The 18,763-nt window shown below is 42.4% G+C and overlaps 1 protein-coding gene across 16 annotated transcripts in view; it reads left to right on the plus strand.

Moving 5' to 3' along the window:
- BEND7 (BEN domain containing 7) overlaps positions 1-18,763 on the plus strand; it is an 80,209-nt gene that overhangs the window by 12,610 nt on the left and 48,836 nt on the right. For all 16 annotated transcript variants that reach the window (XM_072749486.1, XM_072749484.1, XM_072749482.1 and 13 more), the window contains 2 exons: positions 13,368-13,670; positions 16,506-16,628. In XM_072749486.1, the coding sequence (XP_072605587.1) occupies positions 13,368-13,670; positions 16,506-16,628 (426 nt within the window). The remainder of the gene's footprint in view (positions 1-13,367; positions 13,671-16,505; positions 16,629-18,763) is intronic.

Consider the following 18,763-nt stretch of genomic DNA (forward strand, 5'->3'; position numbering starts at 1 on the left):
AGAAATGGAAGCCAGAAGATTAATAACTTTACTTTGTCATGATAAAATAAGTAATGTGTTCTTGGAACAGTGGTACGGTACATAAGTTACTCAGTAATTCCAAGAATTTATTCTGTTCCAGGAATAATATCCTTAACAATTTATTTTTACAGAAAAAGTTGATGCAACATAATAGCCTTATGAAGTTGCTTGTGTGGCTAATGGAATTATATCTCAAATGTGACTTTACACCTCCGTATAAAATGTAAAGAACCCCACAAAAATGCAAGGTTAAGGTAACAAGCTAAAAGTGAAAAGTCAGGAGATGCAAAAGTTAAGGTTCTTTTGCTAACATTAACTCATGCTCATTGCACATATATAATTTTTTCAATTACTAGCAAGACTTTAATGGGCACCTTAATAAGCATTGTGTGAAATACAGTTGAAAAGGAGCTGCTGCAGGAATGTTAGCCTGAGCTTTGTCCGTACGTTCGTTGTTCTGCTGTTTAGCTCTGCTCTGGAAGCCAGCACCAGCTGCCTTGAGCAACACACGCCATGTGCATCCCAGATCTGACTTGCCTTCCTCTGGTCCGCTTTGGTCATTCTGGGCAAGTAACTTCGTCTTACCCTTTGTCAAATGGGACAAATGAGTCGCTATTTATCACCTCTGATGAACTAGGAACACAATGAGGATGAAGTATGTTCTTTTGGAAAAGCTTTCATAAGAAAGCTTGATTGAATTAAATCGAAGCACCAAATGGCCTCTGCTTGCCAACCCTACGTACTCTGTGGAGATGAGAATCTCTTTTTTAGGACAGCACAGATGTTGGTTTATGTCTTGACTGGTCAGTAGCATTCTCTTTCTCAGCTTTACTCAACTGCGGCTTCTCAGCATACCTGACACTAGAATTCACTTATTCTTGTATTCATTTCGTAGGTATTTGTGGAGTAGCCACCAGTGCCAGGCTAAGAGATTTCAAAGTTCACTAGGTTGCAATAGGGAGATGAAGGATTCTTTGGGATCGTAGAATGGGGGTGCCTCAGCAGGCCTGGGGGATTAGGGGATATGACCATTGAAGAGGTGACATTTCAGCTGAGACATGAAGGAGTAGTGGGGCTGTGTGAAGGCCAGGGAATGACAGCACTTCCTTCTAGCGAAGGCAGAGGGCCCTCCAGCTATCCAGGACGGCCACTAATTGAATTGGTATGTGATTGTTGTGAAGTGAGGCCTGAGCATGGTATTTTTAAAAAGTAGTCCAGGTGATCCTCAAGTGCAGCCAGACCTGAGAGCCACCAGTTTAGAATCTGGGGGCTGGGGGAAGGGGAGGGAACGTGGCAAGAGCTAAGATTGGAGAAATAGGCCAGGAAGGCCAGATACAGAGCCAGCTCCATCATGAGGTAGTTGGCATTCCACTGAGGTGTGTCATGTAATGAGGTTTGCATGTTTGGGAGATCACACTGGCTTCGGGGTAGAAGAAGGATTGGAGGGAGGGGCGCTACACTGGAGGCTTTGGCAATGGCCCTGTCAAGAGATAATGGGAACCTAGGGTGGAAAGAAATGGAAGGATTCAAAAGTAATTTGGAAGCTACAACAAGTAAGACTCTATGATTAATTGGCTGTAGGAGGGTGGGGCAAGAGAGAGGTCCCAGGTTTCTGGCTTGGATGGCTGGGTTGGTGCTATTTAGTAAAGCTCAGGAAGAGTCATCATTAAATACGGTTTTGGACATGGATTTAAGGTTGCTTTTGAAATATGCAAATGGGGCTGTCCAGTGAGCAGTTGGAATATGTGGGACTGGAGCCTGGAAGTGGGATCGGGGCAGGAGTCCTCATATACAGATGGTCCCTGGAGCCAGAGAGAGGATTGGTGGGGTCCAGAAAGTGTGTGGGGAGTGAGAAGGCTGCCCAGGCAGCATCCTGAAAAACTTCAACATTTAAGGTAATGCTTTTCACACCAGTTGTTATGACCTGTAAGTGGGTCATGAAATCAGCTTAGCAGATGGTCACCCACATGAGCTAACAACAATAACAGTACTAATAACAACAAAGATAGAGTAGAATAGAAAATGTCAGAGTGCATTGCAAGCAGGAAGGATAAACTCCGGAATCTTTTTTTAGTTACGAGCATTGTGTGTGTGAGAGAGAGAAAGTGTGTGAAATCTTCATGAAAAATGTATTTCTTCCTGTGAAGTATGGTCTCAAAAGCTGGGAACCCACTGACCTAAGCTGTGATTGCCGTCCCCCTGGAGATTTGTCATTAGTCTCACTCAGGGAAGATTATGGCTCTCCAGGTACTTTTGGACTCAGACAGCAGAATTCCCTGAAATCCTTGGAAGAAAAAGGTGCTGTGAATACGATCCATTTCTCATCATCAGTAGCACTATTTACCTTAAAGATGAAACTGTACAACACCACTTAGAATATTTTAAAATTTTAAATGGCTCAAGAAATGCAGTATAGCCACTTATAGCCACTGCTTAATCACATTCATACTTAACTGGTACATGATGTAGATGTGGAAATTAACAGCTCAGTTAGGGAGATTTGCACCTCTGTATTAGCATTCTTTTGGAAGTTTTCTGTACAGCATAGCAGAGGATCAGCATTTCAAATTATAACGAAAAAGGATTGTCTCTTTCCAGACAGTAAATTACGAACATTTTATCTCTTATTGAATGAAGGCAAGATTTTGGTTATGCTACTATAGGAAGATGGAAGCAGCTTTTAGTCTACAGTTTGTTATATTTAACCTATGTGTATTGCCAGCATTCGAAGACTTTTTCTATGTTTCACAGAATCATGAACATAAATAAATTCTTGTTGCACGTCTTCTAAGTGTTAATATTTGGCTTTTGTAGAACTAACAGGATTCATGTGAACCGTGCTGCCAATTTAAAAAGAAATATCTGAGCCTTATTACTCTTAAGTTAGAAACAGTACAACTAAGTTGGAATCCATAGATGGTTTGGTACAATGATTTGTTTCCACCATATATGTTAACATAACTGGGTGGTTAAGGTGCTAACTGGTTCAGACACCACCCAGTGTGTGTCTTGACTGCTTCCTGGATACCACATAGCTGGATTATTTTGTGAATGGCCTCCTTTCTGCCAGTCACCCAATTCCTTGGGCACCTCAGTAGAGTAGCTCATGGACCTTAGAGCCTGACCCACCTGGTTTAAATCTCCAATCTCAAAGTCTCTTATCTCCTGGGTAAAATGTATTCATGAACATTCTCTTAGCTTGTCATCAGGATTAAAAGTTGGCAGAGAGTTTGCTAGAGTGCCTGGTATAAATGGTGACTATAACACTTTCCCCCCTACATACTGCTAAATTACTTTAAAAAAAAATGGGTTGGGGCGCCTGGCTAGCTCAGTTGGAGGAGCATGTGACTCTCGATCTCAGGGTCTTGAGTTGAAGCCCCACGCTAGGTGGGGCTAGGTAGAGATTGCTTACATACACACACACACTTAAGAAAAATTAAAAAGGAAAGTAATCTCAGGCCTTTACACCTAGAAATACAGGGTAGACCCCACCCCAGCACCCTCCTTCCTTGACTTGCTTTGCAGTGCTCTCCCCAGCTACCTGTTACTTGTTCCTGTCCAAGTTTATATTTCCTGGGTGATGTTATATGAAATGTTTTCATGTCCAAAGCTGCCACTCTACTCAGCATCAGGATACCACAGGGAGAAGATCATACATAACTCTTCTAGGTCATTTTTTTTTCCTTAGGAAAAAATAATACATATTCATTTCAAAACCTTTTTTTTTTTCAAAACCATTTTTAAAGTTAAAAGTGATAAGGTGAAAAAAAATGTATAAAGTAAAAAGGAAAACATCTTGTCCCCGTCACACTCTCTAGTAACAACCACCATTAACCATAGAGTTGTTTTTGTGTGTGTTACTACGAAAGGAAAATGGGATCAGACTGTAAAATGTTTTCTAACTTTTTTGCTTAACCAAGTCTCTGTTGATTCCACAAGAATTGAGTAGCTAGTTTGAGGCAGGCAGTTGGCCCTGGTTATAAAGTAGTGAATGAGCGGGGCACCTGGATGGCTCAGTTGGTTGGACATCTGCCTTTGGCTCAGGTCATGATCCCAGGGTCCTGGGATCACGCCCTGCATCATTAGGCTCCCTGCTCAGCTCTTTTCTCCCTCTGCCTCTTCCCTCACCCTTGCTTGTGCCCTCTCAAATAAATAAATAAAATCTTTAATAATAAATAAATGAATAAAATAGCAAATGAAGTCACTGTGATGTCAACTGTCATGAGTTTACAATTTGTCTTGTGCATACCTCCAAATGACTATAAAAATACTATTTCATTCTTTACAGGTATATAAACATATACTGGTAATTTCATTACACCGACATGCCATGATTTACATTATCTAATGCTCCATTGATAAATGTTTGGATCGTTCCCAGTGTTTCACAGTACAATGATGCCATGGTGTGAATATCCTTGTATATGTGTTATGGGTACTTGTTGAGATGTTTCTATAGGATAAATACCTGGAAGTGGAATTGCTGAATTTCCTTCCAGAAAGGTTCCCTCCCAACAGCATATGAGAGTGACTGTAGCCCTACACCCTCACTAAAAATGGGTTTCATGAGTCTACAATCTCTGTCAAATTAATAGAGTTTAACATTATTTTTCATTACATTAATGATTTTGAAGATTAAGGGATTTAAACTATTTCCCTTGTGAATTACTTGTTGTGCCTTTTACCCAGTTTTTTATCGTTCGTATTTATCTTCCTCATTGAAGACCTCTCCCTTGTATTTGGGATTTTAACTCTGGCTCAGTTATTCTTGAACATTGCTTTGAGTGGTGGCTTCTGACCTACTCACTTAATGATGGCTGTATTTACACATCCAAGGAGCATTCAGTTGGGAAGCCACGTTATATTTAGTATAAAATAAAACTTTGTTTTCTACTATAGAAGAACATTTGAGGGATAGATAAGCAGACCTACTCTTTGAACTGGTTGGGGAGTTCCAGCTGCTTTTTATCTTTTGCTGTCTCATGGAAAAAACTTTGTTGACTTCCGGTCATTCGCAGGATAAAGTAAAAGCACCAAGGTCCTTTTGTTCACTTTGCCCACTCAGTACCTCAACTCCAGCTAAGTTAGCTTATTCACCATTACCCATTTTGTTTTTCTCTGCGTTCAGTCTTTATTCAATACCGTTCCCTTCTTTCTCTTCCCAGAAGGGCCTGTGGAAATGCTAGCCATCTATGTTGACCAACTCACATCTCACCATCTTCATGACACTGGCCATAATCCTCCCAGTTTAAAATGATCTCTTCCTTATCAGTTCCTGAACACTTGTAATTTATGCCATGTCCAAAGCATTTATTATACAATATCTTGGTTTGTTTTGTCTGTTCGGTTGTGGACGCTAGAGATGTACTCCTAGAAAGTAGCTGGGGGCATTCAAAAGCCTAACTTAAAAAGCTAAGCTGTTTGCCTTCTGTAAGAGCTCAGCTCCTCCTCTCACTGGCCAGTCCAATTTAAACTGCAGACTTGGCGCCCAGTGTTGTTCCACGAATTACAGGAATCTACACATCTCAATTGGTGGAGAGCAAAGTATAATATTGACATTTATTTTTTAAGGTAAAATATGAAGACATGAAAAAAAATAGTTCCTTTTTCTCCTTGTAGGACTTTGCCCCCCAAACTTTTTAAAGATTTTATTTGAGAGCATGAGCGAGCATGAGCAAGGGGAGCAGCAGAGGGAAAGAGAGCAACAGATTCCCCTCTGAGCAGGGAGCCCAACATGGGGCTGGATCCAGGACCCTGAGCTCATGACCTGAGAAGGCAGACAGATGCTTAGCCACCCAGGCACCCTGACCCAAACTTCTTTTGGTGGTGTTTAGTCTTCTTTGTAGGTATTTTTTTGAGGGACACATTTGAGAAACAGCATGACAGTCCCATTTTTTATAGCTGTCCAGTTGGTTTTATTTTTTTTTAAAATAGTCAACATACAACATTACGGTAGTTTCAGGTGTACAGCATAGCAGACAGACAATTCTATACATTACACGATGCTCGCCATGGTAAGTGTAGTCTCCATACAACATTATTACAATATTATTGACTAGATTCCCTGGATTCCCTGTGTTATGCTTTTTACCCCCTTGGCTTATTTTACAACTGGACATTTGTCCTCTTAATCTCCTTTATTTTGCTCATCCTCCTACTTCTCTCCTCTCTGGCAACCACCAGCCTTCTTTGTTAAAGAGTCTGTTTCAGTTTTGTTTGTGCGTTTGGTTTTTTAGATTCCACATATAAGTGAAAGCCTATGGTATCCATCGTTCTCCGTCTGATTTAGTTCATGTAACATGATGCTCTCTGGGTGCATCCATGTTGTTGCAAATGGCAAGATCTCTTCCTTTTTTACAGCTGAGTACTAATGGTGATGGCCCACTTTGAATCACTAGTCCTTGCTTCATTTCCTGATATGTCTTTGCTCTTTGGCCCTTGATAGCCATCTCAAGCTCTTTTTGCTCTGAAGACCTATTTTCCAGCTAGGATCCATGGCATTCTCTCCGGGTACCCATCCTGGCTTCACATGCTCAGCCTTAGATAAAAAAAGAGCTCCAGCCTCCCCGCTCTGGCTTCAGGTGGCTTATACTGGGCAAGCCTGCCATTCAGTAGAAGAGCATCATATTTTTAAAATTATACATTCACACATCTCCCCTGCTGGACCGTACTCTCCTGAATGGGAGCCACTAGAGCTTATATCTCTTTTCCTTTCCTTTTTTTTTTTTTTTAGTCACACAGTATCTCATATTTAGTAGTAGTAGTACAATAAATATTTATTGAACGGATGAATGAACCTGATATTCACTAAGTAGATTTGAAAGGAATGTAGTTGCCCTTTCAATGAAAATGCCATGTATATCCTGAGCTGCTTAATTATTTTTCATCTATAACTTTCAGTATAACAGGATTCCTCACACATGTGCCAGCACACAAGCAGTTTAGATGCTCCTAATCATGGTATTCGATTCAACCAATTAAGTGATTCTGTAGATACTCTTTACCTCCTCCCATCTCAGTGGCATTTAGATGATGCTGTGTGGTGCCCTCAGAGTTTCTGAATGCACCCCAGGGACTGTTTCAGGAATGCAGGTTCTGGCATGCTGTCTCCAACAGGCTTTACTCTGCTTTATTTATTAGGGTTCCGCCTAAGGCTGCATTGAAGAAAAAGGGTCAGTTGGAAACCATGGCTCTCTAATGCTTTGCAGACCATTTTTGCAGAATGGTCTAGAATCCCAGTCTTGCATGTCTCTTGTAAATATGGTTCTCAGCCCTGAGGGTGGCTAGGTGGGACCTTTGTAGCATCTGCATGTCAGTATGGGCTTGGAATGAGGGTGTCAACATCAGGCCTTTCCCAGCACAGAGTCTGCTTCACATTCCTGTGCTCTGAGACCCATCCGTTGCAATGTGTTTGGAAGAAAGGTTGTAGCATTGGCATGAAGGACCCTGTCCTCTCTCCCTGTTCTCTTTCTCACTGCTGTCATTTGACTGACTGTGGGTCTTTTCTACAGCATGGCTCCATGCTGCTGCTTACTAGTATTTGAGGGGAGATAGTTGGACTGTTCAATATAAATCTGGGTCATCTTAGTATATTATACTGATGCACTCAATTGTTTTCTCATTTAACATGTTATTACCTAAAAAATGCAAAGGGTTTTAAAGCTTTCTCTTTCTTAAGTATATACAATGTTGGGCAACCACCACCACTATCCAGTTCCAGAACTTTTTCATCATGCCAAACAGAAAAGCATTCCCGTCCCTCCTTCTGCACATGTTCTCAGATGTGTCTCTGCTGTGTTGTTGGTGTTTATGAGTTGCAAGGGTCAGCTTTTGAAGACCAGATGTTGCCCAGTCTCCTGCCTGGAAGCTACAGTTCAGTCCATTTCTCCTTGGCTGATTAAGAATATCGTACCCGTAACAACCCACAGTATAGTTGAAGACAAGTCACTCAATAACCATTTCTTTCTCAGTGAAACACCCAACTCCTGTGGCCTGTCCTCGTCCCTTTAATCTATCCTGTTGACTTTTCATGACCTCCTATAGACCCTCAACAGCCTCTTTAAAAATGTACAAAACTGGACATGATAGTATAATGACAGCCCGTACTGAATATGGCAGAAGCGTCCCTTGGTCCTTTAATAAGATTGTCTGTCCTCCCATTGAGACATGCTGCCAAGTGTGGCAGTCCTGCAGTGGACTTGATGTCGGTGGCACGGGGAGCCAGGCGTTGGAAATGACTCATTTCTGACTGGGGTGACTGCTGCTCACCCCAGGGGTAGGGAGCCCAGGAGGAATGGGTGACCCACTTTCCCAGCTTGGAGACAGATGAGCTCATGGCGCTTTTCATATTGAAATGGGGGCTTTTGCCCTCTCTGCACTCTAGATTGATAGGAAGTCTGGCATCTCCGTACACAGTGCCCTCCATCGCCTGAACTGTTAGCGAACCCCAGGGGCTTACTTGGTCCAGAGGGCCAGCTACTATTGGTAGTGGTGGTAGCTACTCCTAACAGAAATGGCTCTGTAGTCAGCCTCATGTACCAGCCATGCACATGGCTACATTCCCAGTTGCCTGCTTATTATCTGAATTTTCTTTGTCAGAACTAGGCTCATTATAACCTCACTCCACAGCAACCTTTTTCTCCAAATTCCCTGACTGGTATTAGAAACCTTGGCATTATCTTTCACTGGTTCTCCTCCTTCACCACCCGCACCATCCCCATGTCCAGCCCATCACCAGGTCTGTTTGATGAAGCTTCTCAAGTGTCTCTCTCTAGCCACACCCCCCGCACCTCCCTCCTCCCAGTCCTGGCACAGACTGTCATGGCCCTTCGGCCAGCCTTCAGCAATGACACTGTAACTGGTTTTCTCTCCCCATGCCACATTCACCATAGTTTTGCCAAAATTATTTCTCTAAAGGATAGACCTGATTATTTACTATCTTTCTATTGAAAGAGATAATGAATCTAAAATTACCCAGAGTAATAACCCAGTATCTCCAGTGTAAAATTATTCTTCCTTCGCCTGGCATGTATAGCTCTTAATGGGATGACCTCACTATATGTTTCAACTTCATCACCTGTCCTTCCCCTTAGAGAGCTTGAAATCCTGGCACACAGAACTGCTGTTCAGGAAGAAGGGGGAAGAGGGTAGAGCTCTGAGGCATCAACTCAGAGAACAGGGAGCTTTCTCCTGGGGCCAGAAGCATGGTGTCTTAGGGAGCCACCATCCCCAGCCCCAATTGGAGGTGATCAGCTTTTGTGCTGGGGCTTTAGGCAAAGCAGGATCATCAGGATAGGTCTGCAAATAGAGCAGTTTGCTCACTGAATTCCTGGAGCACACAGTTCATAGAGTTAGGGGTCAACAGGCCAGGAAGAATCAGGACCATTTTTCAGGATAACTAATCAATATAAAGTGATGTGGGTAAAAAATGTTGAGAGATTTGGAGAGGAGCTTTTTATTTGTACCAGATGATCTTTATATATCTGAGGCTCAGAAAGTGCTTGATAAATGTTTGTTGAACTATTTCTTTCTGCTACTTTTTCACTCCACTCTGTTAATGTATTGTTTGCTTACAACTTTATATTGCATTTAATTCTATTAGATTCATTCTGATTTTGATAAGCCATTTCTTTCATTCACTTAAGAAGGTTTTATGGAATACCTACCATATATCTACATTAGTACATTTGTAGGGCAAAGATATGATGACTGTTCTTCATGAATCTTCATAGTAAGACAGAGATAGACCTAAGATGTTTATGCACAATCTCTCCCTGTATGTTTGTACATTACCATATTTTTCTTTCATCATCCCAGACCATGTGTAGCATTTTCTTCTCTCCTAGCCAAGTTAAGAGAGATCAGTAAGATCACTTACTTCTGTGATGCAAGACTTTATTTGTATTACTATGCATAATCATCATATGTATAATTATTATATATTTATGTGTATTGCTTATGTAAAGAAAAGTGATCTGATAGAGTCTGGAAATTTAGCCAAAGATATGGTTTAAATCGCAATTTTTTAGACCTTGTCCAAACCCTCAAGAGGATTTCCATTAAGGTTGTTTCACCTCTTAGTAAGATTTCTTTTTGTTTGTCTTTCCTAAAAAAGAGTCAGCCTCTTGGAGTCCAGTGTAAGTAAAGACATAGATAGTTTTGGAAAGAAATCAGGAACGTGCACACGTTTCCTTATAGAATCATACTTCTGGAGCTAGCCCATGGTCCCTGAGAGCTCCCTTCTGCTGGCATTAAACATGACGAAGACGTTGACTGATCCCAAGTGGAAAGACAAATAGAAGTCAACTAATACTTCCAATTTCAATCTCTTAACATACTTTTCACCATTTCTTTTTAAGTCAAAGAACTTGTGCCCCCTTAAAAAAAAAAAGAACAAAAAACAATGGGTTCTACTGTGTGGACAGAATAAGCCACTTTTTTTCTGAGAAAGATACCTGTGACTTTCAGAGGCATCAAGTACTCTGTTAACATCTTGTAACTATGAAAAACCCACATCCCTCTTCAGCTGCTCTGTGTGCCCTTGGTTCAGATCTTCATTTTATGCTTCGGGGAGCTGAAGTCTGGGAGAAGTAGGTTAGCACACTTGGGAAGGGAGTCCGCCACAGGCCTGTTGCTGGACCACACCAGCATCTGCTGGCCGGACCTTCACTGGCTCACCCTGCTTGCCTGGATTCAGCACCCAGTCCATCCCAGTATATGTCAGTTCACTCAGCTGCTTTTGTCCTCCTGGCTTTTGGTCTCCAGGTCTCGTTTCTGACCCTCTCCTCCATCTGCCCCCAACACACAAAGCCACATTTCCCCTCTCCCTGCTGAAGACCATCGTCACCTGCAGGTGTAGCAGAGCTCTGGGACCTCTTCCCTGGGTGGTATTTTCAGGGCCCCTCCCTGCTTCTTTGGCCAAAGGAAGGACAATTCAGTTGCCCCAAAACCATTTGCGGACCTGCATCTGCTGGTCCTCAGGGGACGCCCAGCCTGTCTCCTCTGAGCAGCTTTCTGAGATCAGCCCCTCCTCAGCCTTCCCCTTGACTTTCCTCTCACTGACTTCTGCAGCTTCTCTCTATCCTGTCCTTGGAAATCTCTCGCAGGCAGGTAGACGGTGCACTGTCTCCCGAGTGATGCCCGTCAGGGTGCCTTGGCACCTGGCATCCTCCTTTGCCGCCAGTACCTTCCCCCAGCGGCTCCTGATCATGTCATTGATTGAGTTTTGTTTTGCCTTTGGAAGCAATGTCTGTCAGCGTTGTTGGGACAGCCCGGAACCAGAAGCCCCCTTATACTTTCCCCTCCTCCTGTGGACTCAGACCTGCAGCACAGACTTCTGGTCCTCCACGCAGACAAAGTACGGGGAATTCAAGTGGTACGATCTTTCTGGTAGTTCTCCGAACTAAGGAACAAAGGTCGTGCGTGACAAAGCAGACTTGCTTTTAGCAGAATCGAGGGATTTGCTTTCTGCCCCCCACACCCCCCCACCCTCGTAGACAGTACTGTATCACAGTGGAACCTCCAGAGCAGAGGAGGAACCTCGGAAAAGAGAGCATCCCTTCTGCTCAATGCATCAGGGTCCGCGTGGAGGAGCAAGCTGGCACTGGCTCGAGAGGCAGGCAGAAAGCGGCTGGGCTGGTGCGGCTCCTGCCAGGGCGCCGGGAGGGCGGGGAGTGGCGGCCACCAGCAGTGCCAGCGGTGCCAGCAGTGCCAGCCCAGACCAGTGTGCTTCAGCCCTGGATGTACTTCCCTGATCTAGAAAATGGACGATTAAAAACCCCACAGGAAAGCAGCTTCTTGCCCAGGCCATGCTATTCACTAGCCGGGGAAGTGTGTGTCTGGGTGCAGAAGCGAACTCAGCATCTGCCCGTAGCTTTCCTTCGGAATTCCTCCTGGAACTCTTCCAGACACACCCTGTTCCGGAGACATCCTGAGGAGGTCATAAATTTTGCTGGCTCTGCATTATTTAAATTGTGCTTAGTCATTCATTCGCAGAAAATCTGGAATATCACTTACTGTCTCTGTGCTGTCATTTTCACAAGTGTTTAGTACAAAACTAGTTCCATCACAAATGAAAATACATCTCCTCTCAAGCAGACACCAGCACACAACAATATTGTAAATTTGGAAATGTGTGTCATCTGTGTTCACCCATATTAGATATTAAAGGCAGAATTAATATGTTTTTACCTTTTTAAAAAATTGGAGATACTTATTTCAAAATAGTATATAAAAATTTCCTTATATACAATAATGTACCCATATATTAATTAGCTAAGTACCTAGTTTGGTAACACAAAATACCTAGATTCATTTTACAGTTACCAATTCCATAGAGAAATTTAGCTTATACAATGCTAAGTGCATTAAAACATCATCATATTAAATGTGCTGTATTTATTTGCAGGAGCTTTTTTTTTTCTGATACTTTCCATAGGCCTTTTCTTTTTTATCATTGTTTATATTTTAAGCATTTAATGGAGTGATTGGTTAGAGGAGGGGAAATATCCACCTCTCCCAATCTTTAGGAAGACACCAGCTTGATGTAGTGTAAAAAGATAGGATGTTGAAAATAGCTCCAAATAGCATCCTCTAATGTTATTATTTATGGAAAATATTTTATATCTATATAGTTTTAGAACTACCTTTAAGATATTTATTAAGTACCCCCAGTGCAGGTCCAGGGAAGTGTCATTGCAGGGACATCTCCCTCAGTGAGTTGAGGCCAGAGAAGGACAAAGCCCTCTCCTCCCTTGCCTTGGCTGTCTCTCTGCTCCTACACTGTCACTTCTGACACCCATGGCATCATACTGGGGTGCATCCCATGCTAATGGTGCTGCTGTACCAACCGCCCATCCTCAGAAAGCTCTAGGTCCAACTAATGCCACACATCCCCCTTGGTACTCACACCTACCGCCAGGTTGGTGAGCTGGCCAGCTGGCCTCCACGTCCATCCCAAGTGAATTTCCGCAGCAGATCCAAGCACAGGATTTAATGTAGTCCCATCCTGGGTCTTCTGTCTCAGCTCATTTTCTTACAATGCCCTGAGAAAATGCTTCCAAAGAGGGAATTTGAAGTGTGTTCCTGATGAAAGCCACTCAGGAAAGTTCATTTATCCTAAAAGAATGTAGCCAGAAAGAAAGTTAAAATGAGATGCACAAGGAAATGATTGGTTTCTTCAGACCATAGCCAGTTTTCTTCCTTTAATTTGTAAAGATTCCTTAACTTTCTGAAAGCTTGTATTCTGGACTCAGGGATCTTTTCCACACAAAGAAGGAGTGTGTTTTTTGGTGGCAGGTTATGTTTTGTTCTGCCCATGCACATCTCTTTGGCCCTGTTTCCATTAGGAGATGAAAGCATGGAAATTAAAAAACAAATCACAGGAATGAGAAGATTACTGAATGACAGCACTGGCAGGATCTACCAGCGTGTGGGCAAAGAGGGAGAAAAATTAAAAGAAGAACCCCAGGATTTGGATTCAGTCTGGCCCCCACGTATGAACTCCTCTGCTGAGGCACCACAGAGCCTCCACCCATCTTCACGTGGTGCGTGGAATGAGTTACCACCGCCCAGTGGGCAGTTCTCAGGGCAGTATGGCACCCACTCTAGAACCTTCCAGAGTCAGCCCCACACTGCTGGCAGCTCCAACGGTACGTACGGTTATCAGACAAAATGCTCATAGGTGGGAGAGTGTCCGAATGTGTTGTATTTCTAAATGTCCAGCATGGTTTTTGAGTTCAATACATTAAACTCTCCCCTAGTCACATGCCTCGGCTGAGAAATGCAGAGTATTAAAAAAAAAAAAAAAAACCAGAATTGGGAAACAAAACTGAGGCTCTGTATTAGAAGTAATGATTTCTTAGTAGAGATTTTAACCCTTTAAAAAGTGAAAGCTATCATATGCCAACATACAGATATTTTTGTCACAAGAGACTGAACTTTAGGGCAGAAGGAATTCCCCTTTGTCACTGAAAGGAGCTTCTGGTTCTCTGTGTATCATCAATACATCCTCTTATTTTTTTGCTTTTCTTTGTTATCACACAAGTTGTGGTTAAAGGGAGGGACACACATCCCAGCATCCTGGTGACACCTTTGCTTTTACCCCACATTCCAGCAACTGCACCAGATGATCCTAGTTGTAGGACTTGCTTCATTAGAGCTGAAAATTATTCCTTTAGAGTAAAATTTCCTTAATTTAAATTCCTAGTTGTTCAGAAAAAAAAAATAAAAGATCAAATGGAAATTATTTTCTTCTAAGCTTAAGGTAAAAAATTGATAATTTTTTTTCTGGATGTGTTAACTTACCATCCAGTAACATTGGATGTTGCTCCATAAATTGTATATGGATGTGCAGATCTATATTTTTCAGAAAGAGGACAAGAGAAAGTAAGACTGCATTTTCGGTTTCCTTGAAAGTTAAGGATTTTCTTTTCCCATTCATTATTCCTTCAAGAAGGAGAGAACTGTTTAGATTTTTTTTTTAACACAATTTGCAGGAACCAATTCAGAGGCATGAAAAACCATCCTGAGATGCTGCTGATGCGACAGGAGGGACCCCAAGAGATGTACAGGAGTCTTCCATTTCTCTCAATATTGCATAAGCCAGGATCACATTCACGTGCTGGCACTCTTCCAGATTAGGGGGAGGTGGCTCTTTAAAGACTCCCCATAAAAATAAAAAAAGTTCTCCTTAACATTAGAAAATGATTTATAACAAGCTGAAAGGGTTGGTTTTGTCCTCTAAAAATGATAAAGACAGTACTTAGAATAGTAACTAGGAAAAAAAAAAATAGTAACTAGGAATATTCTATATAGGCCCTCCTAATTCACCTGCCATGGAAGAAATGGCAAGAGAAATAGGACACCCTTAGATGTGTATGAAGTTAGTTCACCCCACATCAAGAAGTTTTGGGCAAACAGCATTCTGTTTTCCAGTAACAACAAGGATGGTGGATTTACTTGGGAAAATGTTATTAATGTTAAAAGTTAGAAACATAAATTCCCCCATATTGGTTTGAAAACAGATTTTTGCACTTATTATTTGCATATTTTTGGTAGAAATTCATTATATCAGTTTGCTACAACTTTGAGTGTAGATAAATACACCACTCGAAGCATTCATGATTTTGCGTGGTGAATTTTTTTTTACAGTATCCACAAATAATGCATACTGTGAAATTAAAATTACATTTAATCTATAATAAAAGACAGAATTGGGCGAATGCCTTAGAACTTGCATTTCCCCTTGGATCTGTGAGAAATGCCAAGTGACAGCAGCGCAATCCAGTTCACAGTTGCCAGGCTGGACACAGATGCTGGAGGGAAGGCTGCAGAAAGAGCGATCTTCCAAATGTTCCACAGTATTCCAAGGACAAGGGGACAATCTGTGTTTACTTTAGTAGGATAGTTTTATTAAGGAAAAGATACTGAATTTAAACAGAGATAAAGAGATTAAAGTGAGGGAAAGGTAAACTGTGGGAATGGAAGAAAGCTGTATGAGGATCTCCTTTACAAAGTTGAAGAAAAGCCAGGGCACCAACACCAAGTGACAGGTTCGAGTATCTCCTCCCATATACACCCTGCTCCCCCAGCTCTTCCCTGCCCCACAGACATACCGCCCCCAGAGAGTGATCTAAATGTTTTCATGTGTTGACACTTCTTAATTTGGAGAAACATGCCTAATACTAGAAAAAGTAATTTTTAATAGACACATTTGATTTTTTTAAAAGAGTTTATTTATTTATTCATGAGAGACACAAAGAGAGAGGCAGGGAGAGACAGAGGGAGAAGCAGCTCCCAAAGCTGGACTCGATCCCAGGCCCTGGGATCACGACCTGAGCCAAAGGCAGACACTCAACCACTGAACCACCCAGGCATCCAGATACATTTGATTTTCAACATGAAACTTTATAATGTGCAGCTACCAGGTTTTTCTATAAGGCTGTTCTCAGAGCTCGTGTTTTTGTGCAACATAGCACAAGTCTCTAGTGGATTTGTATGGCACCGTCATCTGAGATGCACTGGTGTGACACTGGGGAGGCCTGCCGTGGTGGCGCATGAGCTGCTGCGCACCGGGCTGTGCAGAAGCCTGGATGCTTAGCCCAAGTCAGCTCCTGACATTCAGGTGGTAACAGTTATTGGGCACCTTTTCCTTAGGCCCTGTTGCATAATAACTGCACATGTTTCAAAAGGCTGTCAAGAGGGTGGCCCGGGTGGCTCAGCAGTTTAGTGCCGCCTTCAGCCCAGGGCGAACCTGGAGGCCCGGGATCGAGTCCCACATCGGGCTCCCTGCATGGAGCCTGCTTCTCCCTCTGCCTGTGTCTCTGCCTCTCTCTCTTTCTGTGGGTGTCTCATTAATAAATAAAATCTAAAAAAAAAAGAAAAAGAAAAAGGCTGTCAAGATACCTTTTTTTTTTTTTTCTTTTTCCTCTTTGTAATTTTGTTGTTGACGTTTGGAGTGTGCCATTCTTTTCTTTGACGCTTAGGAGACCTTCCCGCAGTGAATTCGTCAGTTGGATCAAACTGTTGTACTTGCAACTGCCAGTCAACGTTGCAGGCCATCCTCCAAGAACTCAGGACCATGCGGAAATTAATGCAAATTCAAGCAGGTACCGAGACCAGGTGGGGGGTGCAGTCCCCTGATTTCTAATGCCTATCCATCCCTGTCCATTCTGGGGTGCAGCGTGACAGTGGGGAAGCCATGAAGTGTCATAGAGGTGCCGGGAGGCCCTCTTGGGAACATGGACAGGCCTGGTGAAGACATTCAAGAGCATAGGTACATGAGGTGTTGCCTCTGAGGCCCTGCTTGGGGCTTGTCTCCCTCATATTCAGGATCTAGAAGCTTGAAGATGCCTCATGTCTTGTCCTCTTTAGTTGCACCACACCTCTTCCGTTCTTGCTCATGTCAGTCAAGTCGTGGGGTGGACAAGCAGTGAGTCTGCAGGTTGGGGTCAGAGTCCCTGTTCTCCTCATGAGGTTGTGTGACTTCTCTGCTCTCAGATGTCTCATCTGTAGCTGGAGCATTAATATCTAACTCACAGGCTGCTTTTCAAAATAGCAGAAGTTAGTAAGCATAAATGAACTTGTAAAGCATGAGGCAGGCAGAAACTACTTCATTAGTGTTGTTCTAAAGGCCAGGAGTGGTTCATAGACGTCTGGGTCACCACGATAATGACTGTGGTTCCTAATCTCCACCAGTGCAGGGGAAATGCAACTTTTTGGTACCAAGGTATAGAAAATAAGAAAGCATTTCATTAAAGCCTCCTCCGGTGAGAGAAGCCTCCTCCTGGAGTAAGAAACAGCCCGGTCATAGACGGTCAGCATCCCCACCCTTGCACTGTAGAGAGATTTGGGAAGGTCATCATTCAGAAATCATACTTGGTGCCATTTAGTGAATTCTAGTAAAATTGTAATATTTAGTGATGTGGCTTGATATAAAAAGCTTACTACTTAGACACCCCGTCACCCAAGAGCACATGAAAGTGAGGTGAGCCAAAGAACCTCTGAAAAGCAACATCCAATTGTATGTGCTGAATTTGGTCTAAGCCCAAGGAAAGGATAAGCATTTTGGTCAGGCCAGTAAGCATTTAACTCATCTTGTTCTACAACAACAATCCATGTTCTTATTGACCTAGAAAAAGTTACTGTCTCTTAAATAAGGAGCAGAGAAAGAAAGGTTACTTCATGACTTACGGGTTCTTTTCTCAGAAGAAGAATTTGTTAGCACGTAAGAAAATATGCATATGAAATGGTAATGATTTATTTTTTCACTTAAGCTCCTTACTACCGAAATGGCAAACTACAAATTGCAACCATTTAAATCCTTGACTGAAGCCCTTTTGGAATCTATTAAGTAAATGCCACTTTGTCACCGTGTTTTCTTTTCTGAACCTTTTGCAGATTAGGGCAGTAAATGATTCCAGAGCTGGTAGGATAGCAGAAAGGATAAACTGAAGAAATTACTCTTCTTTAATTTCCTTAAACTTAAGAATCTGTATTGTGTGGGTAGATTTACTTAAGGCTTATTGTCTATAACACCTGTAGATTTAAATTATATTTAGAAAGTTTCGCCTCTACTTAGGGAGAAGACAAGGAATACAATGAAGCGATAAGATCTGGGTGCCAGAGACTATGGCTGTGTCTAGACTTGCAAACTCAGGAGAAAAACTCTGAAAGTGCCTGTGTTCTTTAAACCAAATGCATTCTCCCTTTAATTTAGAATAGCAAGGCTTGGAGAGGCATGAGTCCTAGACCATTGATAATTGCTTTCCTTGTCCATTTGACTTTGGGCATGGAGACCTAGCCTTGGGTAAAAATCCAGAGAACAGAGGAAAGTTCTCCACTTGAGCTTGCACACTGGAATCACTTGAGCTTTAAAAAGAAAAAAAAAGTCTCAGTTCCCCGGACGCCACCCCTGCAAATTCCAATTCAGTTAGTCTGGGGTAAGGCTGAGGCGTGGACTTTTTTTTTTTTTTTTTTAAAGCTCCCGGGTGATTCTAACATGCAGCCAAGGTCAAGCACCAGTGAACTCAACTACTAACTACACAAGTGGTTAAAAACCTTTTCAGTGTTCCTATGCAGTACAAGTGGTTTGTTTCCTTTTTTATTTTTTTAAGCAATCTCTGCACCCAACATGGGTGCAATGCCAAGATCAAAAGTTGCATGCTCCTCCTCCAACATAGCCAGCCAGGCACCCCAAGTAGTTCGGTTTCTAATACTTACTTGTAAATTTCTCGCCAGTCTA

The sequence above is a fragment of the Vulpes vulpes genome, chromosome 2 (genome assembly GCF_048418805.1).
Source record: "Vulpes vulpes isolate BD-2025 chromosome 2, VulVul3, whole genome shotgun sequence".
In the NCBI taxonomy this organism is placed as follows: domain Eukaryota; kingdom Metazoa; phylum Chordata; class Mammalia; order Carnivora; family Canidae; genus Vulpes; species Vulpes vulpes.